This window comes from Echinops telfairi, unplaced genomic scaffold (assembly GCF_000313985.2).
Source record: "Echinops telfairi isolate 266 unplaced genomic scaffold, ASM31398v2 ScPeMD7_3533;HRSCAF=4204_0, whole genome shotgun sequence".
NCBI classification, from domain to species: Eukaryota; Metazoa; Chordata; class Mammalia; order Afrosoricida; family Tenrecidae; genus Echinops; species Echinops telfairi.
The window spans coordinates 7,805,864-7,831,550 of NW_022107431.1; the positions used below are offsets into that span (position 1 = coordinate 7,805,864).

General features: G+C 46.2%; 1 protein-coding gene across 3 annotated transcripts in view; it reads left to right on the forward strand.

The window, feature by feature from the left end:
• Window positions 1-25,687, forward strand: part of SLC22A2 (solute carrier family 22 member 2) — a 43,645-nt gene that overhangs the window by 7,679 nt on the left and 10,279 nt on the right. For 2 of the 3 annotated variants that reach the window (XM_045294449.1, XM_004701918.2), the window contains exons 3-9: window positions 2,351-2,505; window positions 5,937-6,105; window positions 13,607-13,721; window positions 17,598-17,704; window positions 19,626-19,840; window positions 20,677-20,785; window positions 21,527-21,639. In XM_045294449.1, the coding sequence (XP_045150384.1) occupies window positions 2,351-2,505; window positions 5,937-6,105; window positions 13,607-13,721; window positions 17,598-17,704; window positions 19,626-19,840; window positions 20,677-20,785; window positions 21,527-21,639 (983 nt within the window). The remainder of the gene's footprint in view (window positions 1-2,350; window positions 2,506-5,936; window positions 6,106-13,606; window positions 13,722-17,597; window positions 17,705-19,625; window positions 19,841-20,676; window positions 20,786-21,526; window positions 21,640-25,687) is intronic. The other variant, XM_045294450.1, reaches the window with a different exon arrangement.

Below are 25,687 nucleotides of genomic sequence, written 5' to 3' on the forward strand. Positions count from 1 at the left end.
TGTGCACTTTTGGGGATGCTATATATAGAGAGGATCATGTCACCTGCAAATGGAGAGAATTCTATTTCCTTTCTAACATAGATAACTTTTATTTCTTTTTCTTCTCTTATTGCTCTGGCTAGGAGTTCACCCCACTCATCAGACAGTGCTCAGAAGGGATTAGGACCCATTCTAATCCCGTATGCCTTTGTTGACTTAGCTGAAAACATCTTCAAAGACAGAATCTAATGGCCAACAAGGTCACATTCATAAGGACAGGGATTAGAATTTCAACATCTTTGTGAGAGACACAATCGAATCTATAACACGGTCCTACTAGTCTACTCCAGAAAGCACCCATGACCCTTCTTTTCAACTGAGTCTCATCAAGTCAAGTCTGACTCTTACAACCCTGTATCGGGGTTCTGAGGCTGTAAAGATTTTTTTAAATAATTTTATTGGGGTCTCTTACAGCTCTCATCACAATCCATACTTCCATCCATTGTGTCAAGCACATTTGTACACATGTTGCCATCGTCATATGTACAAAACATTTTCTTTCTACATGAGCCCTTGGTATCAGCTCATTCCACCCACCACCCCGCCCCGCCCTTCCTGCCTCAAGATTCCTTGATGATTTATAAATTATTTTTTTCACGTCTTACACGGACCACGGTCTCCCTTTTCTGTTGTCTGGGTGGAGGGTGGGGGAGCGGTTATATGTCAATTATTGTGATCGGTTCCCCCTTTCTCCCCCCAACTTTCCCCTTCCCCCTCCTGGTATTTCTACTCTCATTATTGTCCTGAGGGTTTTATCTGTCCTGGATTCCCTGTGTGGTGAGCTCTTGTCTGTACCAGTATACATGCTCTGGTCTAGCGGATTTGTTAGGTAGAATTGAGGTCATGACAGTTGGAGGAAGGAAGCATTAAAGAACTAGAGGAAAGTTGTGTGTTTCATTGGTGCTATACTGCACCCTGATTGGCTTGTCTCTTCCTCGTGACCCATCTGTAAGGGGATGTCCAATTGTCTACAGATGGGCTTTGGGACTCCACTCTGCCCTCCCGCTCATTCATATCAATGTGATTTTTTTCGGTTTTGGTCTCTGATGCCTGGTACCTGATCCCACTGACACCTCATGATCACACAGGTGGTGTGTTTCTTCCATGTGGGCTTTTTTGCTTCTCAGCTAGATGGCCACTTGTTTATCTTCAAGCCTTTAAGACCCCAGACACTATATCTTTTGATAGCCAGGCACCATCAGCTTTCTTCACCACACTTGCTTGTCCACCCATTTTGTCTTCAGCAATCTTGTCAGGGAAGATGAGCATCACAGAATGCCGGGTAATTGGAACAAAGTATTCTTGCATTGAGGGAGTACTTGAGTGGAGGCCCAATGACTGTCTGCTGCCTTACAACTTAACAAATAAATATATGTACATAGATCTATTTCCCTATTGTTATATATAAATGTAGTTCCATATGTACATGCCTATATTTAGACCTCTATAAATGTCCTTTGCCTCTTAGTTCTTTCCTTTATTTCCTTTTACTCTCCTCTTGTCCCACTATCATGTTCGCCCTTCATTTGGACTTTGGTAATTCCTCTCTGCTACATTGCCCTTGATCAAGCCCCACCAAGCATTCCATGCCCTCCTCACCATTGATTTTAGATCACTTGTTGTTCCCTTGTCTCTGGGTTTATTGACACCCCACTTCCTTTCCCCTGGTGAGGCTGTAAAAGTTTACGGGTGCAGACAGCCTCATGGTTCCCCTGTAAAGCATCTGGGTGGATGTGAGCCATGGACCTTTGGGTTAGCAGCCCAGCATTGAACTCAGAGTGTCATGAGTGATGGGAGTGTGACACCAAGTGTTTCCAGGGAAACACACAAATACTACCAAGTCCAGAAGCACTTTTGGAACTGTGGAAAGTGCATATTGAACATTGAATTTCTTTTGTGCCAAAGCAAAAACTCTCTTAGGTGAGTTGTTGGTTGAGATGACTATGGCAAAGCCCCTAGCTCAGATGATGACGTAAGAACTAGCTAGATCCTAAGGGCATTCAGCACTGGGTGGCCTGCAAGAATCACCTCTCTTCCTAAATCCCCTCCACAGTCTGTGACTGAGCAGCTCCTTTTGTCCTGGGCTGAATGTGGCTCCTTGTGAGTAAAACGTATGCCCAGCCTTCTGATGAAAGCCCTGAACTGAGTGCCCTGAAGCCGCGGGCTCTCTTCATAAGTATCCTCCTAGCTCCTCTGGATTTCCTTATACAGAACTTGCTTCTGCTGCCTTCTGGATGTCCACAGCATCCACGAATTTTCCACATCATCCATCTGATTCTCTGGCATGTTTCTGTTTGTTTTCTATCTGCAGATTTGGCCGTAAGCTCTGCCTCTTAATTACAATCCTCATAAATGCCACATCTGGAGTTCTCATGGCCATCTCTCCCACCTACACATGGATGTTAATTTTCCGCCTGATCCAAGGACTGGTCAGCAAGGCAGGTTGGGTAATAGGCTACATCCTGAGTAAGTCTGCTTGTGTTTGCAGCTGTGAGCGAGAACAAAGGGTCTTGACTGCCAAAATAGAGCCAGGTGGGGGGTAATTGCTTAGCAAAAGGGACTCCGTTTCAAGACCATGTTGAGAGAGATTTTTTTTTTCCAGTATCAAAAGAATTTCTAAAGCCTTTCAGTCAACTCATTCTGCATTCCTCCTCTTAAGGAAAGAAAGCGATGAAGACAAAAACAAGGGTAAACTTCATGCTGCCGAGATTCTTATATAATCTTCTTGGAATTTCTGTTTCCTGGACACTGGAGTGTTACAGAGAGTGAGAATCTAGTTTACAGCCTATTCATAAGGAAGATTCAGTGATGAACAATAGGACTGATTTGTAAAAAGGACTGTATTACTTTGCACTAGCCCGCTATAGTAAGCCCCAATTATTCTCAATGTGTACACAGGAAAATCAAGAATGCAAGTGTGTTTTTGTTATCAAAATGAGTTTCACTTAATTCCAGGTACCATGAACCTCAGTTGTCTGGATGTAGTCATGGGGTTGGATAAAGCTTGTTCTTCATTACACCTGTGCTGTAATATGCTGGTAAAGCGATCTTAGAAAAAAAATTTAAAACATGATTTACAGTGTTTTCCACTTTGCTTGGTGGAAATACTTCCACCATGGCTGCTTTCAAGATACCAATGTTTATAACCACCAGCTTATGAAACACCTAAATATTTAAAAATCAGATCCCGTGAGCCACAACTAGCTGCCTCCAGCACCTGCTGAGGTTTGCAAATCATTTACGTGAATTAATGGAATTGCAAGAAAGGTAAAAGAAGATCATATAGTCAAGTTTTTCACAATTTACAATCTAAATTCAAATTCTGATTTATCACTCTGCTTTATGACCCAAGATAGAAGTTCTGTGGGTGTATCTGAATTATAGCTGAATTTGCTCTTTCAATTATTCGATCATTCAATTGCTCATCTTGGCAAGCCTCTTTTGAATTATGATGTTGGTGAAAAATACTGAATATACTGTGAACTGCCAAAAAAATGAACCGATCTATCTTGGAAGAAGGAGAGCCAGAATGCTCCTCAGGAGCCAAAATGACAGGACTTGATCTCACTCGTTTTGGATAAGTTATCAGGAGGGGCCAGTCCCTGGAGAAGGACTTCTTGCTTGCTAAAAGGTCAATGAAAAAAAAGGAAGATTCTCAAGGAGATGGATTGACACAGTGGCTCCAACAATGGGCTCAAAGAGCAGCAATTGGTGAGGTTGGTGCAGGACCAGGCAGTGTTTGGCGCTAGCCTACCTAGGGCCACTATGAGCTGAACTGTTCTGAAGTACGTAACAACTACAAGATGGGATTTATAAGTTTTTACATTCATTTTGTTTGTCTGTTTGTTTGAGATGAACTTCTTGGTCACTAAAGACCCCAGTTGTGCTTTCCTCCTATTTTTAAGCCATTCAAACCACTCTTTAGGTGTGATGAAGAAGGCATCTGGAGGGATTTGTTTCTTTTTTTTTTCATTTATTTTTGGGGATAGACAACAGAAAAGTGGGTGAAGGGAGACGTCGGACAGTGTAAGACATGACAAAATAATAATAATTCATAAATTACCAAGGGTTCATGAGGGAGGGGGAGCAGGGAGGGAGGGGGGAAAATGTGGAGCTGATCCCAAGGGCTCAAGGGCTCAAGGAGAAAGCAAATGTTTTGAGAATGATGATGGCAACAAGTGTACACGTGTTTGACACAATGGATGGATGTATGGATTGTGATGAGTTGTACGAGCCCGAATAAAATGATTTTTTTAAAAAAGGAAAGGAGGAATGAAATAGTCAACTCAGGAAGGAATGGGATAAGTGACGTTGCAGTCACCATAATCCCCAGATGGCAAACAATGACATGAAATAAAGTGCATATGAATTTTTAATGAAAAACTGATCTGCTCCGTTAACCTTCACCCAATTTATAAGTAAATAAATAATAAAAGAAAAATACCTAAAAAATAAAGAATACCATATATATTTACACAGCCCATCCCAAGAAATGAAATCAACAATATCTTAACAAACTCTCCATATAGGTGGTTTTTTAAAAAATACATTAATTTACACTATAGCAATCCTACAACAGTAAAATAGGACTCAATATTACATATTTCCATTAAATAAAACTATTCAATATTATCAGGCAAAATGAGTTCAGGTTGAAGCTGAAGAAAATTAAAAGTCTACAACAGGCGTCCTCAAACTATGGCCTGAGGACATATATCCAGCCCACCGGGTGTTTTTGCCCCATTTCTTTTTTCACTTCAAAATAAGATATGTGCAGTGTGCATAGGAATTTGTTCATATTTTTTTAAATGATAGTCCAGCCCTCCAACGGGTCTGAGGGACAGTGAACTGGCCCCGTTTCAAAAGTTTGAGAAGCCCTGGTCTACAAGAACCAAAATACGACCTTGAGTCTATCTCTTCTGAATTTCAAGGTCATCTTAAGAACAGATGGGCCGCATCGAAGCGGACTGACAAGAGACCCGGTGAGCTGCTCGAGAAGACAACATAAAGCATTGTAACGGGACGTGCAAAAACGTGACACTAAAATAGTCCAAAAGGAAGAACACGCTCGACACAGCACAAGCTGCATGTGTGAATGATATGCCAATAAAACTGCTAAATATCGAAATCCTCACAACTGGACCGATAGACATCATCATGATAAACAGAGGAAAGATCCAAGCTGTCAAGGATTGGATCCACAGTCAATGCTCGTGGAAGCCGCAGGCATGACATCAAACAATGCATTGCGCTGAGTGAATCTGCTGCATAAGATCTCTTTAAAGTGTTGAAGACCAGGGAGGCCACCTTGAAGACGAAGGTGTGCCTGGGCCATGCCACGGTACATTCAATAGCCTCATGTGCACGAGGAAGTGGCACAATGAGTACAGAAGAAATGACAGTGTTGTCAAGGATATGTAAAGTCTCATGGACAGCACAGCCAGAATGCTCCTTAGAAGCAGGAATGGCAAGAGTTCACCCCATGTACTTGGCTCGTGTGACCGAGAGTGGTCAGTCCCTGGAAAAGCAGAGGGGAAAGGAGAAGATCAATGAAAGAGAAGTATCATTCAAGGGATGGATTGGCATCGTGCCTGCAACTATGGGTTCAGATAGATCCAAATTGTGAGGGTGGCGCAGGCCCGGGCAGTTTTAGGGCTTTTTCAAAATTAATTAATGAATTAAGTTTTCATTTGTTTTTCAGGAAGCATGCTTTATCTATTTACACAAGCCATCTCAAAAAATGCCCGGGCAGTGTTTCTTTGGGTTGCATCTTGGGATTGCTGAGTCAAAACTGACTCCACGGCATCTAACAAGAACACTAAAAGTGATAGAACTCTAGTTCCCCAAAATTTGAGCAGCCAACCACCTGTCTTGCTGATTTTGACTTTTCTGTGCAGTTACAGAATTTGTCGGGCTGAGCTACCGGAGAACAGTGGGGATCTTGTACCAAGCTGCGTTCACCATGGGGCTACTGGTGCTGACTGGGGTGGCATATGCACTTCCTCACTGGAGGTGGCTGCAGTTCACCGTGACGCTGCCCAACTTCTGCTTCTTGCTCTATTACTGGTGAGTTCGTTTGACCAGAAAGGCCATCTCCCTTGTGGACGCCATCGTTCCAAGGTCTAACTTTTCCTGGATTCAACCTGTGTCTCACTCTGAAAGTCAGATGTTTTTCTCCCTTTGGGCTTACCTATTTTTGTGAGCTCAATCTTTCATTTCCACTTTTTAGGTTATATTCAAATTAGCATTGGGCAACTCTGGTGCAATTTGGACCACAAGCACTCTGAAAAGCTAGACAATCCTCATACGATTGTTGCGATCCCCCGCCCCTCCCTAGATGAATCTTCAGGGTAGAGAAGACAGAGCATGACTAACCTCCCCATACCCACTGTCAAGGCAACATCCCTGTCAATCACAGCGGCCCTACCCCAGACAAAGCCGGCAAGGTGCTCCTGGTGGAGAAGACCAACCAACCAGAGTACCCACAGGAAGTGCCTTGTATGCTATTCCTGACCCAGGAAAATACGTGGAAGATAGCATTCATTATTGACTGTGAACATCAAAAACAAACAAACAAGCTCACTGCCAGCAAGTCCATTCTGACTCATAATGACCCTACAGGACAGAGTAGAACTACCCTGTGAGACAAGACACCAATGCTTTTTCCCCCAAATCATTTTATTGGAACATAATTCAGACATCATACCACTTAATATTTCATTCATATCAACCAGTGTTGCACAATCTTTACCGCAATCCTTTTCATTTTCTTCCCTCTCGTACTTCTTGATTCCGGCTCTCCATTACCCCCTCTCTCCTCTGCCGTACCCCACAGGAACCCTGGTTCTAGTTACTGCCTCGATAGATTCACCCAGTGTCCCAGTATTCTATGGCCTGTGGCCTGAATTCCCAGGAAGTTGACACAATGTGCCTTATTAGGAGCCCCGTAGAGGCACAGTCTCCCCAGGATCCTTAAAAGTACTGTGAGCCACTTTCCCCACTCCGAGAGGTGGGTCCTCTCCCTTTTGCTTCCAACAGAAATGTCCTTGTCTTCTCCAAGACACATCTGCTCCCCTTATCCCCTCGACCTGATTTCCCATCAGTATCACATCACTCGGGTAGAAATGGCTGCTGGTTTGGGGGGGTCCCTCATCACATTTTTGCATGGCAGTCACTAAATTATCATCTTCCTTTCCCTCACTAAGACTGTAACTCTTTACAGGAGTAGAAAGCCTCATCTTTATCCTGTGGAGAGACTGGTGACTTAGAACTGCTGGCCTTAATTCACCACCATGGTTATCTAAAAGAAAGCCAGGTGGGTTGTGTTAGTCCAGGTAGACTAGAGAAACAATTCCAGAGACACTCATATGTGTATAAGAAAGAGCTTTATCTACAAGAGCAATTGAATATTGAGAAAACATCCCAGCCCAGTCCAGATCAAGTCTATAAGTCGGATATTAGCCCACATGTCTGATACCAAAGCATAAACTTCTCTTCAGACTTACGGAACACATGCAACGATGCCGAATGCAGGAAGATCACAGGCCAGTGGGCAGGAAGTCTTGTGGTTCCAGTGACGGTAGAAGCATCTCAGTGCTGGCAAGAATCTTCACGTGCCCCCTTCAGCTCCAGAGCTCTAGCGTACCTCCATGTGTATTATTTGCAAGAATGTCTTCAGGAAATTGAGTGTGTGCCCCACCTCCAACAAGCGATTTATCTCCTTAGCACCTCCAAATGAGGTCATCAAGCTGTGACCTGATTGGCAGGCTAAACTCCACCCCTTCACTCTTAAGTCTCAAATTGACAACAAATAACTACCACATGGGTTGAATCAGTGGTTCTCAACCTTCCTACTTGTGGTGACTCCCCAACCATAAAATCATTTTCGTTGCTACTTCATAACTGTAATTTTGCTACTGTTATGAATCAGGTGACCCCTGTGAAAGGGTTGTTTGACACACACCCCCAAAGAGGTCGCGACCCACAGGTTGAGAACTGCTGGGTTAAATGAATAATTTCTTTTATAAGAACCAGCACAAAGCTGGTTCCTTTGAGGTAGAGTCTAAAAGGTGTCTCAAATGTCCAACTTCTCCAAACTGCTGGACGACTCCATCACTTCTCACACTACTTCCCTTCCTCTTGTCCTCCCCTTCGCATCTTTAGGGTCAGTGATTCACTGCACACACACACACACACACACACACACACACACAAACACGGAGGGTTTCATAAGATACTGTTGTTCAATTATTCTCATGAGATGGGCTGTGGAAATAGACAGAGTATGTTTCTTTTTTTTTTTTTTTTTAAAAGATCCCTCCATATTCCTTATCCCTCAAATCTAAATAGTGGATTGAGTGACTTATAAGAGAGACAGAGAAGGAAAAAACTGCAATGGATTTGTAGTCTCTAGTGACAAACAAATTCATCTAAAAAAAAGAGGCTCACAGAATTCACAAACTGTATTTAGGATTATGGAGCTTATTGAGAAGGTAATGATATGTAGTCCAGGATCAAGATTAATTTGGAAGTAACAGAAATAACTTGAGAGACAGATTTTCTATCCGGATGGATTTTTCTCAGTCTTGCTGTCATCTGACTCTTGGGGCTGGGAACCCCACTGCAGCCCTCTGGACTGGCCTCCTGGGTCTCATTGTCCTTTGGGTCATCTTTAATGCTCCTTCAAGATTTCAATGTCATTGCCCCCTTTTATTGCTCCTTGTCTCTCCCTAAAGCTGGTTATATAGCAAGCTCCTTGTAAGCTTCAAGGTGCATCTCCACCCCAGCAAGACCTACAAGGGTTTGATGTGGCCTATTTGCATGGTTTCACCCTCAAAAGAGTTCCATGTATCTTCTTTACTTCAGAAAAATTATTCAGCATCTCTGGTAAGCCACAGACATCTTGGAGTTACAAGATCATGTTTACCCAAATCAAAAACATCTATTTTCCTTCAGTACGAGGGGGTACCCACCCCCAAAATGGAATTTTTTTTTCAGAGCTATGAGTTTAAATGTTTTTACAAAGCAACCTTATCACCTTCAAAGTACTCTCCAGTACACTTAAGACATTTGTCAAACCTGCAATTCCATTCTTGGAAACATTTTCAAACTCATCTATTTAGATGGCTGACAGCACCTATCTCATTTTTTTCTTCACCTCTTCCACATCGTCAAATCACTGTCCTTTCGTGTCCCTCTTCATTTGTGGAAGCGAAAAGAAGTCTCATGGAGCAAGGCCAGGTCAGTGAGGTGCGTGGGGCAAGAGAGGCATGCTGTTTTTTGCCAAAAACTGGCCTACTGAAGTGGCTGGGTGAGCAGGTGCGTTGTCATGGTAGCAAAACCATTCCCCCATCTGACACAAATCAGGCCTTTTTCGTTCCACACTATTACACAATCTTTTCAGAACCTCTAAATAGAAAGGTTGCTTAACAGTCTGACCTGGTGGAATGAACTCCAAATGCATTATGAGTCGATATTTTTGTCAATTTGGGAAGTTGATGGACATCCAGAATGAAGTTTGTCATCAATCAATATTTCAACTCTTTTGAAATGAGAAAACCACTCGTACACTTGAATTTTTCCCATAGCACTGTCCTTGTAAGCTGTGTTCAACATCACGACAGTTTCTGCGGCATTTTTCCTGAGCAGGAAACAAAATTTCACAGCCTCTCCTGTTCTCTTAAATCAGCCATCACAAAAAAAATGAGGTTTGAGCAAAACTTTTTTTGTGAAAAAATTTACTGTGACCACAAAGAACCTTTCCAGGTGACGCCACTGGGTGCACTCACTCAGAGAGAGTTGCTTGATGCTCTCCTAGTAGGAAAAACACGTACTACAAAGCTCTGCTGCACCCAGCACAATTCCAGTTTTTGAGGGTACCCCTTAGTAAGTAGAACTGCCCCATGGCTTCAAACACTGCAATATTTATGGAACAGACGACCACACTTCTCTCCTGTAGAGCAGTTGGTTATCATCGCAACCCTATGCACCACAAAAGGACACTGTGCATCTTTGCAATTGTTTCCATGATCGAATCACATGTTGCAGCCATTGTGTCATACTAGCTCCTTGGGGGTCTTCCTCTTTTTCAATGCCCCTCTACTCTACCAAGCACAACGACTGTTCTCCAGGGACTGGTCTCTCCTGACCACCTGTCCAAAAGATGTAAGACAAAGTTTAGCCATTCTTGCTCTAAGGAGCACTCTGGCTGTACTTCTTCCAACACAGATATGTTTGTCCTTTTATGGTAATGCCAATATTCTTTTCCAGCAATACAGTTCAGATGCATGGATTCTCCTCTGGGCCTCCTAATTCAATGTCCTTTGAACTAGGACTTTCACATGCCTACGAGGCAATGGAGAATACCATGACTTGGGTCAGGTGCACCTTAGTCCTCAAAGTAACAACCTTGTTTTCCGTACTCTGAAAGCCCTTGTGAGTGTAGTGCATGCTAACTCACAGCAACCCTGTGTGCAATAGTACAACCATGGCTAGAAGCACCACATCAAAGCAATTCACTACACCACAGGAGTGCTGGACTACACCACAGAGTCTCCCCTCTCAGGTGACACACCCACAGATTCCCTTCCACATACAGTTCCTGTTCTCTCCGTAATTCTCTTCCCTGGGAAGGAAACCTCTTAAGCCCACACGGGTGTCTTTTTTGCCTCCAAATGCCAGCCTAATGCTAAGAGTCATCCTGAATACTTCCCCCTTCCTCCTTGCCCTCTAGCTGACCTTGCCCCTTTACTTCTCTGACTCTTTGTCCCCCTGTTCCCTGTATCTCCATTGATGTGATTGTTCATTGTCGTCGAGTTGGCTCTGATTCACGGTGACCAGATGTACAGCAGAAAGAAATATTGCCCAATCCTACACCATCTTCATGACTGCTGATATGTTTGACTCCACTGTTGGAGCTATTTTGTCAATCTAGCTCATCAGGAAAGCATTATTTCTGACTTGGATAGCTGCCATACACTCCCAACTGGTCTCCACCCGTCATTCCCAAAGCCCAGCTCCACCATACCACCCCCTGCTTGAAAAGTGTTTGATAGGTTTTTCTCTAAGAATTTAAAAAAAAAACCAAAAACGTATCTAGTATCCAAGTTCTGTCTGCCTCAGAAGCACGTCCTCTTGTTACTCTCTTTAACACTGAATTGACCGAAACAAAAACCTCACTGCCATCTGTCTGATGAGCAACCCTATAGGTGAGCGTCTGAAGCTATCATTTTTTTGTAGGAGTCAAATGTCTCATCTTTCTCCCTCAGAGTGGGAGGTGGGTTCAAACTACTGACCTCATAGTTAGCAGCCAAAAGTGTAGCTCACTCAGCTACCAGGGTTCTTTTTTAATTAAAAGATCATTTTATTGGGGGCTCTTACAAGTCTTTTAATAATCCATACATCAATTGTATCAAGCATATTTGACCAGAGTTCTTTTAAACTTACTTACTCCTCTATAAATGCTCCATGATAGAGTTCAAATTATTTTAAAAAAACATTCAAGATGCAAGATGGGGTGGGAACAGGGCACGCTGGGAGAAAAATGGAGGCAGGGAGCTGAGTCAGGAAATCACTGCCATAATATTTGTAGGAGATGACAAGAGCAGAATTAAGACCAAAGTTGTCTGAAGAAGATGACGTTATAAACAACTTCAACAGGCATCATCAGTGACCGAGCTTGGCGATGGATTGGGAAGGGTCCTAGAATGCAGGAAGTGTCTCCTGGGTTGGCCCCCAGAGTTGAAGTCCATATGCCTGCACTTCGGGGAGATGCCAGTCAGAGAAAGGGAAAACGTGGAAGGAGGTTCCAGGTTGGAAGGAAACGAGGTGGGTTTGCTTTGGGCATGCTGACTTTGGGGCCCTGGAAGGAAGTCTACATGTAGAAGTCGCTAAATTCAAGGATCAGGGATTCCAGTAAAAGCCAAGCATCCATTTTACGTAGCTTTGGGAGTGGAGGAACTCACTCTGAGTAAATAGAGTTGGGAAAGGAAAGGGGGAGAGTACAAATGCTGGAGAGTCAAGCAGGGGAGGAGAAGCCAGGAGCAAAGAAGGCTGAGAGGTTCTGTAAGACGCAGGTGGGATGGAAATCCTTGGAGGTAGGACCCAGCTCAAGCACACGCCCCTAAGCAGCCCTCCTTGGTTGGCTTTGGCCCTCAAGGATCACTGTGCGCTGGTTTGCATGGACCACCTTGTGTCCTCAACCATCCGCTTCCTGATGTCTGCCCTGTAGACGGTGAGCTCTTAAGGCCGAGTAGCTTTAAGGACCGTGTGGTCCAGCTTCTGCCCTAGGACCAGAGGCCCCTAATGAGTTAGTAATGTGCACTCAATACGCGTCTAGAAGCAGAAACAAGGTTCTGTGTGGATTGATGAAAACGTTGTTTGCAGAAACCTGACCTCGTCTTAGGAGCCCTGGTGGCATAGTGGTTACACGTTCGCCTGCTAACCACAAGGTCAGCTGTTGGAAATCACCAGCCACTCTGTGGGAGAAAGATGAGGCTTTCTACTCCTGTAAAGATTTACAGTCTTCAGAAAGCCACAGCTGCTCTCTGCTGTAACGTTGCCAGGAGTCAGGGTTGACTCACAGGGTGAGTTTTCCTGTGCGTTTAACTGGGTATTTCCTCAGGAGCAATAGTCCAGTGTTTGCTGATTCCATTTCGCAGTGACTTTTCTGGAACGAGAATTGACGGCATTTCCACCACCATTCTGAGCCTTTCTGGTCCTTCCTGCCTGTGACTAGGGTCTGAGTACTTCCCCTTGGCCGTCTGGGTGAAGCGCCCATGCCACACTTCCTGAACGCCAGGCCTCTGGAGTGATCTGGAAAGCTCAAAGGCCGTGTCCCACAGAGGGCCCTGCTCCCCAGAGCACGGTTGCCAGAGCGACTGCCCTGACACCTCTCCCCATGCACAACCACCAAAAGAAACCACCACAACAGGGCTTCTGAGCCCTGCCTCACAGAGTCCGCCTTCTCTTCAGATGATGGTCCCCCTGGTGGCCTTCTGAAAGCCGCCGAAGTGCTGTCCTGCCAGGCCTGCCACCTCCGTCTTGTCCTGACCTGCTGCAGACAGCCCTCTCTAGACTCAGTCTCCAGTGGGTTCGAGGAGTTGTGACCGCCTCCTTCTCCAGCCTGAACGGCGGAGCTTGTCTTTGTCACTCCCTCCCCCGGACCTTTGACCCCCACATCCTCTCATCGCCAGTTCTCATCTCATCCGCTGGGAAGTCAGCTTTCAGCATAAACATATTCTACCTGCTCCCACGTCACGCAACAGTTTGCCCATCTGCCCCCTGTTCCCTCGGTCAGAGCCCACCCCTGGACAAAGTCTCCTCTTGTACCCTGCTTGGTAGTTTGCTCCCATGATTTTGCTGAAACTTCTGAGCAGGTTCTTTGGGCTTACTGCACCACCTGGGTCCGCAGCCAGCACTCAGAGGAGGGCCGAACCACATAGCCCTCGAATAACCTCAGCTACTGTTGGGAGATTCCCCCCGTAGAAATCTACTTGGGAAGGAGGGGGCTGTCATTAAGGTTTCCCCTGCATTCAACAGCAATGGTGACCAGTCCCTTGTATCCTAGGTGCCTTCCCGAGTCGCCGAGGTGGCTCATCACCCAGAACAAAAATGCTAAGGCCATGAAGATCATCAAGCACATCGCAAAGAAAAACAGAAAACGGCTGCCGGCTTCTCTCCAGGTGAGGCAACCACTTAGGTTCCAAGTCAGGAATCATCGGGAAGAGAGGGGCTGGCAAGGCCCCAGCTCCAGCAGAAGGACACCTGTCCCCACACTGGACTGGTAAGCAAACAGTCAGCGGTTCAAATCCACCAGCCAGTACCCAGGAGACAGAGGAGGCTATCTGCTCCCAGACGGATTTACATCCTCGGAAACAAAGCGGGGCAGTTCGACTCTTGTCCTTCAGGATTTCTGTGAGCCAGAACAGACTGGACTTTGAAGCTGTGGGCTTGGTGGGTTTGGGGTAGTAAAATGCCACAGAACATTTCGTCTGCGGAGATTTGTGGTTCCCTCGTACATTACGGCAAGCTGGAGGAAAACATAAAACTCAAAGGGATCCAAAAAACCTTCTTTAAATCAAAGGAGCAGCGTCTACCTTGTGCAACTCAAAACGTGGCTGCCCAGCCCCAGCCCCCCCGTCCACACATACCCGAATTCCTCATCTGGTTTGCATGCTGAGCCAGGATCCTCAGGAAAGGTTCCGCAGAGGACAGATTCCAAGATGAGTTATTTATGACTTAGTTCTTCAACGCAAATAATTTCCTAGAATTTTAAACATTTGGGATCACAATTGTCCCAAAACGTTTTCAAACAATTGCCTGCCCTCTCCAACACAGTCTCATAGGGGTCTGTATCTGGCATCTGGCCTTCCGTAGATCTCATTCACTTTGAATTTGAACCTTCTCAGTCAACTGAGGCTGGTGTTAGATGCTGTCAAGTCAAACCCAACACTGCTGGGTCTCTACTGAGCAGTATGGTGCTGCCCTCTGCGGGGTTTCCTTGGCCAATATTTGGAACAGCAAGGGTAAGTCAAGAAGTGCTGCGAGAAAACCACAGATACCTTTATTAAACAAAAACTTTCAAAGTGTGAAGCTATGGTGTTTCAACATCTCCTCCACGTAGGCCTCTATACTCCTGAAGGTGGGGTTTCCAGCTGTCTACAGGAGCCCTGGTGGGGTCATGGCTGCTCATCGCAAGGTCGGCAGTTCGAACATACCAGCAGCTTCACGGAAAGACGCTGCTGCCCGCTCCTGTAAAGGTCTCAGAAACCCAAAGGGACAGTTCTACCCTGTGCTGTAGGGTCGCTAGGAGTCAGAATTGCCTTATAGCCATGAGTTTGGCATGGGCTTGACCCTTCCCGGCAGAATTCTGTGCTCTTCAATGTGTACTGTGTCAAAACAGCTGTTTGGGCATCCTCCGGGGACTCCACTGTGTTCCTTTAACATGCCCTTTGAGCTTGTGCGGACAAAAGGAAGTCGGAATGAGGCAATGTCAGGACTCCAGGGTGAAGGGGGTCAGGTTTCCCAGTGAAGTTCTCATAGGACGGCCCTTGCAACCCTCAACAAATGAGCAGGTACATTGTTGTGAGGGGGAGGGGGGGAGGAATTCCTTGGTAAAGCTTTCCTGGCTTTTTTATCCTTGATACAGTCCTGAGTTCTCCTAAAGCATCTTCCTAATAAATCCTGATCATCTGTGTCCTTCCAGAAAATCTGGTAAGACAGCTCCATTGTTGGTAGTGGCCTTGAGTCATTTCTGACTCCTAGAGGCACTGTGTACAGCAGATGAAACACCGCCCGCTCCTGGGCCATCCGCGCCATGGCTGCTGGGTTGGAGGCCACTGTCCCAGGCACTATGTCATCCATCTCCCTGAGGGTCTTGCTCTTTTTTCTGGCCCCTCCACTTTACCAAGTATAATCTCCTTCTCCAGGAAATGGTCTCTCCTGACAACATGTCCAAAGTACATGAGACAAAGTCTAGCCATCCTTGCATTCTCGTTGTACTTCTTCCAAAACAGAGACTACCCCAGGGGAATGCCCCTCACACACACACACACACACACACACACACATACACACACACAGTCACCATGGCTTTCTGAGCTGACTCTCTGTCTCGACTTTAACTGACCCAGCAGATCCCCCTCAGAAGCCACCCTTTGATTGGACCTTTATTTTGGAGGCACTCTAACAAGATCAAGACAAGGTCATTACTGTGCGAACTTGTCTATAGCTACCCACCAATCACAGAGGCATGCTTGCACGTGTTTGGTTTAGAATAAATCGATACATGCATAAACTTGAACCCTAGTTGCACTTTTTTTTTAACTTACCTATGTAGAGTGCCAATAGGGTTGGGGGGTGGGGGTGGAGGGTGGGGGGATAAGAGTGGGGGGAAGAAAACCAGGTTTATAAAGAACTTGTATCTAAATAAAAATAACGTCTTTCTGAATGAGGGTCTAGGATGTGTTGCCTCTAAGAATCTGAGACCTGTTCCTACATGACATTTACAGTGAGGGTCTTGGGCCTGGAGATCTTTTTTCTTCACTTCCTCTCGGGTTTCTGGGTGGTTGAAATGTGTCTTTTTTCCTGCTGATGACTGCTACTCAAACCTGATTATTCGGTTTTAGGCTCTTTTAGATGTTGGCCAGGAAATGAAGCACCAGCGAAGCTCTGTGTCACCAACGGAAAGGGAGCTCCTGTAATGGCAAGACGGCTTGCCAGAGTCTTGCTGGGAGGTCTCTTCACCACATCCCTCACTTTTTCCCACACGCTCCCTGTTCCTTCCAGGAAAGAGGCAGAGTGGAGTGGTTTGTGTGCAGGGCTTTTGAAACAGTTCATTTGCATTTCTACCCCAGCTATACTGAACCAGAATGGACATTTTAACAAGATCCCCAGGTGAGACGTATGCGTGCATAAGAAGGTGTACATAAGAATCGCCCAGGGGTCTCATTAACATGTAGATTCTGATTCAAGTTATCTGGGGTAGAGATGCAAATTCTCAGCAAGGGTCAAACTAGAATGAACTGATTGTAAGCCCTGCTTGTGTGCAAGTTCTGCTTCCAGACCCTGGAGTTTGACTCTCAATGCCACCGTCTCATAACTATGCTCTCTTATCTTCTCAACTTTAATAACTACTGCTTTCATTTCCTACAGCTTCTATAACAAATGACCACAAACTCCAGGGGATTAAAACACAGCAATTTGTCCTCTCACAGTTACGGAGACCAGAAGTCTGACATCAAGGGTTCAGCAGGGTTGGTACCTTCTGGAAGCTCTGAGAGAGGCTGTCTATTCCATTTCTATCCCCCTTCTTCCAGAGGCTTCCAGCACCCATGGTGCTCCTGGGCTTATAGATGCATCACACCCATCTCTGCCCCCATCATCACCTGGCCATGTCCTGTGTGTCTCTCTGTGTCCTCTCCTTAGAAGGACACCGGTCATTGGATTTGGAATCAACCCTAAGTCCAAAATGATCTCTTCTCAAGATCTGCCGAGGTCATATTTCTAAATAAGGTCACATTCTGAGGTTCCAGCAGGCATGAATTTGGGGGACCTTATTCAACCTGCTATATCTGTGCAAAGGAATACTGGAAATCTTATACAAAGGCTAAATAATTCTGCATCAATAAATCAGAGATGGAACCCTAGGCCTTTATTTCAAACAAGCACTAGGTCCTGCTGATGCTGCTGAGCTGAGTTCCATGGCCTCTGAGCAGAACTTCCCACCTACTGGTTCACACATGGACCCAGGGTGTGGAGGCAGCTGGCTGGGCCTTGATCTTCCCCCAGTGTCATTATCTCTGTGCCATGGTTGTCTAACTTCTCTGTCTCCAGTTTCCTCTGCTGTAAACTCAGATTGGGGGGGCGGGGAGATACAATTTTACTTACAGGATCTTTCAAGATTAAGTAAGATGATGTATGTGAAGTACTTAGTATAGTGTGGCACATTATCAACACTGATATTCACATTGGTGCATGTGAAGCATTATTGTCCTTCCATATATGACCCGGAGGCACCACCAGTGAACAGACAGAGCTGTTGTTCTTTCTATTTGTAGAGCCTGCGACCTGATGAGGAAGTTGGCAAGAAGTTGGATCCTTCATTCCTTGACTTGGTCAGAACCCCTCAGATCAGGAAACACACTTTGATTTTGATGTACAACTGGTAAGGAACTTTTCTCTCTCCCTCCCTCTCTCAGTGTTAAGATCCTCACACATTTTTCTCAATCCCAGTCATCCCCGATAAAGGTAGAGAACAGCAACACTTCAGAACACAGCTAATCCTAGGGTTGGCATGGCTGGCGGACACCAACATTGAAATCAAGGTTTTCCAATATCATTTTTCTCAAGCAAATATTGAAATTCTTTTCTAGTCCCTAAGCACAGATCCATATGCTGCCAACCTTGGCTTCCCCCTTGGACTCACCTGGGGAGATTAAACATAACTGAGGCCAGAGTCCTGCCCCCAGAGATACTGATGTCATTGATCTGGAGTAGGGCCCAGGAACCAATATTTTAAAAGATATTGCTAATGTGTAGCCAAAATTGAGAACTATTGCTCTTGATGGAATGAACACTAGGGAAGGTCTCTTCTTATAGAACAGGGCTGGCAAGAGTGGAAAAAACTCAATCTATGAGCTGCTATCACCCATTATTACATCTACTTGCACTTGCACACAGTCTTGTCACTGGAACGCTGCTGCGTCTGTCCATGTCTCCAGCTGCTCCCCGTTCCAGGTGCTGCTTGACCTGGGCTATGTCTTTCACAGAAGGCTTACTTCCCTTCAGTGCATGTTGGCTTCTACAGCAGCCACGTGAAGGCTGACAACCACTGACAAACTCAGCATTCATCAGGAAGTAATCGCTCAACCTCTACAGGGGGTGCTTCTAAAATGCAGTGGTGATATTTGGCCCCGCTGTCCTTCTTTCCTTATTCTAAATATTCCTTCAGCTCATTAGCTTCTTATTTCCATGACAGAGAATGAACTTTTTTTTTTTCAGTCAGCAAACCTGGAAACAGATCAAAGAGTTGTTTGTAGCAGGTCATCAGGTAAAACCATCAAGAGGGGTGACTTGACCCATTTGGTTTCTGGTTTCTTAAAGTTTGAAAATAAGTAGTGACTCTTCTTGATTCCAACTGCATTGTTGTTGCTGGTGGGGGTGGTGATGGGTGCTATCGGGTCCGTCTGACTCAGAATGGCCCTGTGCACAACAGAACCAAATATTGCCCCACACTGCATCGTCCTCACAATTGTTATGTCCGAGGGATTGTTGCATCCACTCCGTCCATCCAGCTCCTTGACAGTCTTCTTTTTTTGTTTCCCCTGACTTTCTACTTGATCATGCATGATGGGCCATCCTGATAACATGTCTAAAGGACGTGAGACAACGTGTCGCCATTCTGATTGTACTTCTTCCAAGACATATTTGTTTGTTCTGGAAGTCCAGGGTACTTTCAACATTCTTCGGCAACCCCAGAATTAAAAAATAGCACTTCTTCTTCAGTCTTCCATATTCATGGTCCAGCTCTCATGTGCGCATGGGGGGATTGAAAGCGCTGTGGCTTGGGTCCAGGTATGCCTGAGAGATCCCACGCAGCTGAGTTGACCGCTGCTTCCATAAGCATTGACTGTGGATCTGACTAAAATAAACCCTAGACAACTGCCATTTTTTTCTCTTTTTATCGTGACGATGTCAACAGTCCAGTTGGCAGGATTTGGGTTTCCTTTGCACTGAGGTTGAATCCCTCCTCCATTGGAGGAGCACAAAGATAAATCATGATCAGCCACTACTAACTCAGCAACATTTTACTGAATAGATCCCTCTGACCATTGAGATCATTTCTTTGGAGTTTCTTGCCCACAGATTGTCTCCTAATCGTATTTCCCTTGCTTGCTCTGTACTCATAACCAGCCACGGCAGTAGGGTTAGATACGTAAAAGCAATCGGATGGACAGGTTGTTAGTAAGAAGACCACAAAGAGAAGTACCCTACCACCACCGTGCCCCATTTTCCCAGAAGCTTCTCCCTTTTGGGGCTACTTGTGTTTGGTGCTTGGCTTGACCTGGGCTCTTTTCTTTACTCAGGTTCACAAGCTCCGTTCTCTACCAGGGCCTCATCATGCACATGGGCCTCGCAGGGGGTGACATCTACCTGGACTTCTTTTACTCTGCCCTGGTGGAATTCCCAGCTGCCCTCATCATCATCCTCACTATCGATCGCATTGGCCGCCGGTATCCTTGGGCAGGGTCAAATATGGTGGCAGGGGCAGCCTGTCTGGCCTCAGTTTTTATCCCCGATGGTAAGTTTCAAGGCCAGCCAGGGTCTTCCAAGACCCTGAGAAGAGGGAGTGTCATGACCCTTGGAAAGCAGGAGCATGCAATTTATCATCCAAACCAAGCTGAGAAAAAAAGATCTGGAACCATCCAGGGCAATCCTGTGTGACCACTCTGCCTTCAGGAACAAGGGCATCCAAATAAGAGTGTTTTTTTAAAAAAAAAACAATGGCATCCAGTTGTCTCCTGGGGTAAAATGACAGTGAAGGCTATCAGGGTCCACCCTTCAGGCCGCAGCACTGGCATAACGAGGATGGACTTTTGGGTAGAGCAAAATGTCTCGATACTATTTAGGCGGATCCCTTGTCCTCTCTGTGTGGTCCTACAGACTGCAGGAGACAGGTGAAATAAATGCAATCAATAAACAATCAGTCAGATTCTCTCTTTCTTTTTAAAATGTTTTCTCAGCGAAAAGAAACAAAATCCTATCTAACAGAATCCCGTTAGCAATGCAGAGCTTGGCTTGAATCATTCAGTTCATAGCAATCGTTTACAATATGCCCACACTCCACTGTGGTCTGCGTACGCGCAAGGTGGTCCACCTTCGAAAGCAGGTATAATTCTGTTCTCACTCCCCACTGAGGTCTACAGCGAGGAGACACAAATGGGTCTTGGGTCTAAGGTGAAAACAAAGAGATGGAGAATGTGCCATTGTTGTCCTGAATCTACAGAAGAGCGCTGTAGTATGAATGTCTCCTTACCAAGTCCTTCTAGAGGACTCTCCGAGGACAAGGCATGGGTACGTTTTGTGGATGGGTGACATGGTTTTTGTTGTTACTGTTTGCTTGTTTGTTTCCCTCAGATCTACAGTGGCTAAAAGTTACTGTTGCATGCCTAGGCAGAATGGGGATTACCTTGGCCTATGAAATGGTCTGCCTCGTCAATACAGAATTGTACCCCACTTTCATCAGGTGAGTGCATTGTACACAGCACAGAGCAGGTGGGTGAACTAGCTGGTGCTGGCCTGAGACGAAGGCAGGAGCAGAGGGTAAGACAAGATGAGAGCATTTAAAGACAGAAGCGAAATCAGCCCCCCTCAAACTCTCAAACTCAGAAACTGTGTGGTCAGAGTAAAAGAAACTGGGTTCTGGAGAGATTGCTCTAGCACAGCACCATCAGGCCCATAAGAGAGGTGCCGTAAAGTCAGGTAATGAAAGCACAAGGTATATTTAAAAAAATGGCCCTCGTCCCACTCCAACACTCAAAGGTTTCTATGAAACAAGTAGATGAGAATGTGGCTGGAATGAGGCAGCGTCTGCAGAAGCGAGGATGGGCAAGACTTCGACTTGTTCGCGTTGGACGCAGCCTCAGGAGAGAAGGGCGCGGTGTTGGAAAGTCGAGGACCAGCTGAGATCAGAGAAATTCTCCAGGAGATGGATTGTCCCCAAATCCCCACCAAGGGCTCAGTCAAACCTGGCCGCGATCACAGTGATGTTTCCAAGGCAGGCAGCATGTCATCCGGGTTGAGGGAAGGTCAACAGGAGTCAGAATCAACTAACAACATCATGTGTGTGTGTTAAAAATGGCGTGGACGTCATGTTATCAGTTCACAGACACTTGGATGATTTGGGAGAGTGTTTACTTGGGGTTGAGGGAGAGTTTACTACACACTGTGATACAGGCAACCGTCCAACCGGCTCCCTGCATTTTAGGAATCTTGGCGTCCTCGTCTGCTCCTCGATGTGTGACATCGGCGGCATCCTCACGCCCTTCCTGGTGTACCGGCTCACCGACGTCTGGCACGAACTCCCACTGATGGTTTTTGGTGAGACATCTTTCTCCGTGTTGTGAAGCGAACATTGGTTTTTCTAGGGACCTCCGTCTTTCTACCGGAGAGTGAAAGTCCTGCAGGTAACCACTAACACCCGAGTGTGGGAGCCCATTAGTCCTCACGGAGCGGGGCCAGGACTCTCTCCCAACTGGTTTCCACCCGTCCAAGGGCCTCTTTGTCAGAGGGCTGCTGCCTCTCTGCTCAGATGTGGAAAACGACCTCATGCCTTCAAAGAAAGGTGGTTGGCATGAAAACAAAACCAACATTAAGAAAAGGCCCGGGCATAATGAAACCCTGTGCAGGGGTTGGAGCGCTTTCCTCAGCCTCTTTGACAGTGAGATTGATGGGAGACTGGCCCAGGCTCTCCTGGTAACATGGTCAGTGGAGTCAGGCGCAGATCAGACCCCCTCCTTCGCCCCACCAGTGGGAGGTGGACAGAAGGTCACAAAGATAACTCCAAGCATCGGCGGTTAGCACACATATGCTCAGTGTGCTACTGAGCATAAAATCTGTAGGTTGAGAGAATTCCTGGCTTTCCACTCATCCAGTATCCATGGTCGCTGGCTTTCCCCACAGCAACAGACCACAAGACACATCTTCCTCTTTCCAGGCATCTCACAGAGGCCTGTGAGGTGAATGGATGCTGTTTCCAGATTCAGGCGCCTAATTGATACCCACCTTCTCTTGTCAATCCAGACGCCTCTAAATCCACTCAGTGTACTTGCTTTCAGGATCCGCGTTGAGTGTCTTTGCAGTTGATGATGGTACACTTTCTCCATGGGCATCCAACTTTCAGGAAGCCTGGTGGTTCAGGAGTTAAGCACTTGGCCGTGAACTAATGGAGCTGTTCCTTAGGAGAAAGACCTGTTGGTCTGCTCCCATAAAGAGGAGAGCCAAGAATACCTCATGGGCCAGTTCTGTTCTGTCACATGATGTCACCGAATCAGAAGTGACTCCAGGGCCCTGAACAATAGCAACCTACAGCGCTCCCTTAATTTAAAGGAAGAAAGCACTTGCCCGTCCCAGGCGAATAGCAGGGACACTCCCTCCCATCTTTCCCTCCTGGTGTGCTCAGTGCCACGCACGCACGCACCCACGCATGTCCACCCCTGCTCACTCCTACTTCTCCCCATCCGGCAGAGATTTGTGAGGGGGAAAGATTTTTTCCACTGCTATAGGTCTGCCAGCAAAAGTTCCAGACTGTTGATCGGACTCACCCTTGAAACAGACCCAGTGAATTCCTCCACATTCCAATGTAATCACCACAAGATGGTCAGAGTGTATAGAACACAAGCTCTTTATCCTGAGATGGCCGTGGTCTGACCACAGAGTGGCTGGCACTGCTCAGGAGACATACCCGCCCCAGATTTCTTCCTCCAAGACTGACTAGGGACCTCTTGCCCCTGTCGACTTGGGGGAGATGCCCCCTGCACCCTTCTAGACACCTTCCTTCTAAGAAGTTGGAAACCCTCTCTCTAGGCTCCTCCCTCAAAAGGACAGTGAAGAGAAGGGGGTCACTGGGGCAGTGGTTAGTCCTGGGTAGAGAATGGACGCTTCCTGTTTCTCTAGGGGCCGTTTCACAAGCAGGGAGACGGTCCAGGACCAGAGGAACTGCTCTGGGTGGTTTGCATGCTCACCTCCACCGAGGAAAAGGCAAAGGACTAGACTTACGTTTCAACATGTACATTCAGGGACGAGCTCCATCTTGATTTTTGCCACTCATTTCTTCTTCTCAAGACTGGCCAGTCTTGAGTCTGTGTGGCCAGCAGGAGGCAACACCGCTTAGCATTGTAATATCTTTCCCCTGCTCTTCCTCACGGTAACCAGAAACCAAGCCACTCGCCATTGAGTCTCACTCATGCGGACCCCTGAGTTGCACAGCATAATGGCTCCCGAGGCTGTTCAAAGCCCTGCTCTTTTTGGAAGTAGATTACCCCAGGCCTTTCCTCCAAGCCACCTCTGGGAAGGTTCAAGTTGCCCCCCTTTGAGTGAGCAGCCCAGCTCATGCACGCAGCCATTCCACGTACGGAGGGAATGCTCAGCATGGTCTGAGCCATGAAACACCAAGAAACCTGCCAAGTCAACCCAATGGAGAGGCCTTGTTGAAAGAACACGGGAAACAAGAATCTGTAGTCTCCTACCTAACTAGGGCTTTATCAGCACATGTAAAGAGCCAATGACCACAATTTGATGAATCCACTATGATAAAGTAGAGGGGCGATGAAAAAGAAGACGGCCATGCCAAGATGGATGGACGCAGGGGCTGCAGCAATGGGCTCCCACATCAGAACAATTGTGGAGATGGGACAGGACAGGCCGGTGTTTGGTCTGCGGTGCGCAGGGTCACTGTGGGTCAGAACACTCGATGTGCCTGGCAGCACTGTGTTCTCCACAATTCCCTCACTCCAGACCCTGGATTCAGATGCGAGCTGAAAGCATTGGTTGTTTACATGTGTTCCATCTTGATAACTGAGCGAGTCTCTAGAGCAGTGGTTCTCAGCCTTCCTAATGCCGCGACCCTTTAATGCAGGTCCTCATGTTGTGGTGACCCCCCACCATCAAATCATTTTTGTTGCTACTTCATCACAGTAATTTTGCTACTGTTATGAATCAGGTGACCCCAGTGAAAAGGTCGCTCGACCCCCAAGGGGATCACGACCCACAGGTTGAGAACGGCTGCTCTAGAGGTTTGGAGCCCTTTTGAGAAACCAGTTATTCAGTAAGCACTGCCATAGGTCCCTGGGTGGCACAGTTTGTAATCCTCTATTAATTGGAAAGTGGTTGCAACCCACTTAGCAAAACCATAGAAGAAAATTTGGCGACCTGCGTCCATACAGATTACGGCCAAGAAAACCCTAGGAACCACATCTTCACTTTGTAACACGTGGAATGATCATGCGTCAGAATCTGCTAGCGGGTGATGGATTTGGATTTTTGTCCCCTCCCACGCACTATTCAGGAGTCTGTTGGTAGGGCACGCAGTTAAACACTTGGCTGTTAGACAGATTGGAAATTCAAGTCTACCTGGAGGTACTTGGGGAGAAAGGCCTGGCAAACTACTTCCAAAATTAATCAGCCATTGGAAACCTTAGTTGGTACCCATTCCAACTCTGAATTGCATGGGGTCGCCGTGAATCAACTCAGCAGCAACTGGTATCCATCCATCATGCCTCCTGTGCCCCAGCATGGTTCTAGGCACCTTACAAATACTCGTTATTTGCAGCCCTCTGTGAAGCCTGTAATGTAGACACATCAAACCAAGAGAAAGGACATCTTAGAGAGAAATGTAAAATCCCAAGGACATTCAACATCCAGTTCTACCCTGTCCTTGAGTCAGAACCGGCTCCATGGCAGTGAGTTCATTTCTGAGTCATCCAATCAACAAGTAAACAAAGAGCCACAAAACAACTTCATGGAGTGTTGATGGCTATGAACATATTAAAACTGGGCAAGGAGCAATGGCCATGGCCTCAACCGGCTTGAGTTGAGAGAGTGTCTTTGAAAAGTGAGCCTGGAGCAGGTGAAGCAAGTCACAGGAAAGAATTTCAAGCAGAGGGATCAGCACAGGCAAGGGCCCCCAAACTGGGCCAATCATAAGAGGGGTCACCAAAAACAAAAACAGAGAAAAGCTCCACTAGGTAGATCTTTTATAGTACACATTTCCCCCCCAATATTCAAGCATCCAGCAACTCTCTCTGAGTTAGTGCATCCAGTGGCATCACCTAGGAAGCTTCCCTCTGGTCACAGTAAACTTTTCGTAAAAGAGTTTTGTTCAAACCTCATTTTTTGTAATGGCCAATTTAAGAGAATGGGGGCGGCTGTGAAATTGTGTTTGCTGCTTGGGAAAAATGCCAGAGAAACTGTCATGATGCTGAACACAGCTTACAGGGACAGTGCTATGGAAAAAACTCAAGTGTATGAGTGGTTTTCTCATTTCAAAAAAGGTGAAATGTTGATTGGCAACAAACCTCATTCTGGACATCAATCAACTTCCCAAGCAGATGAAAATGTCAACTCATAGTGCATTTGGAGTTCGTTCCAC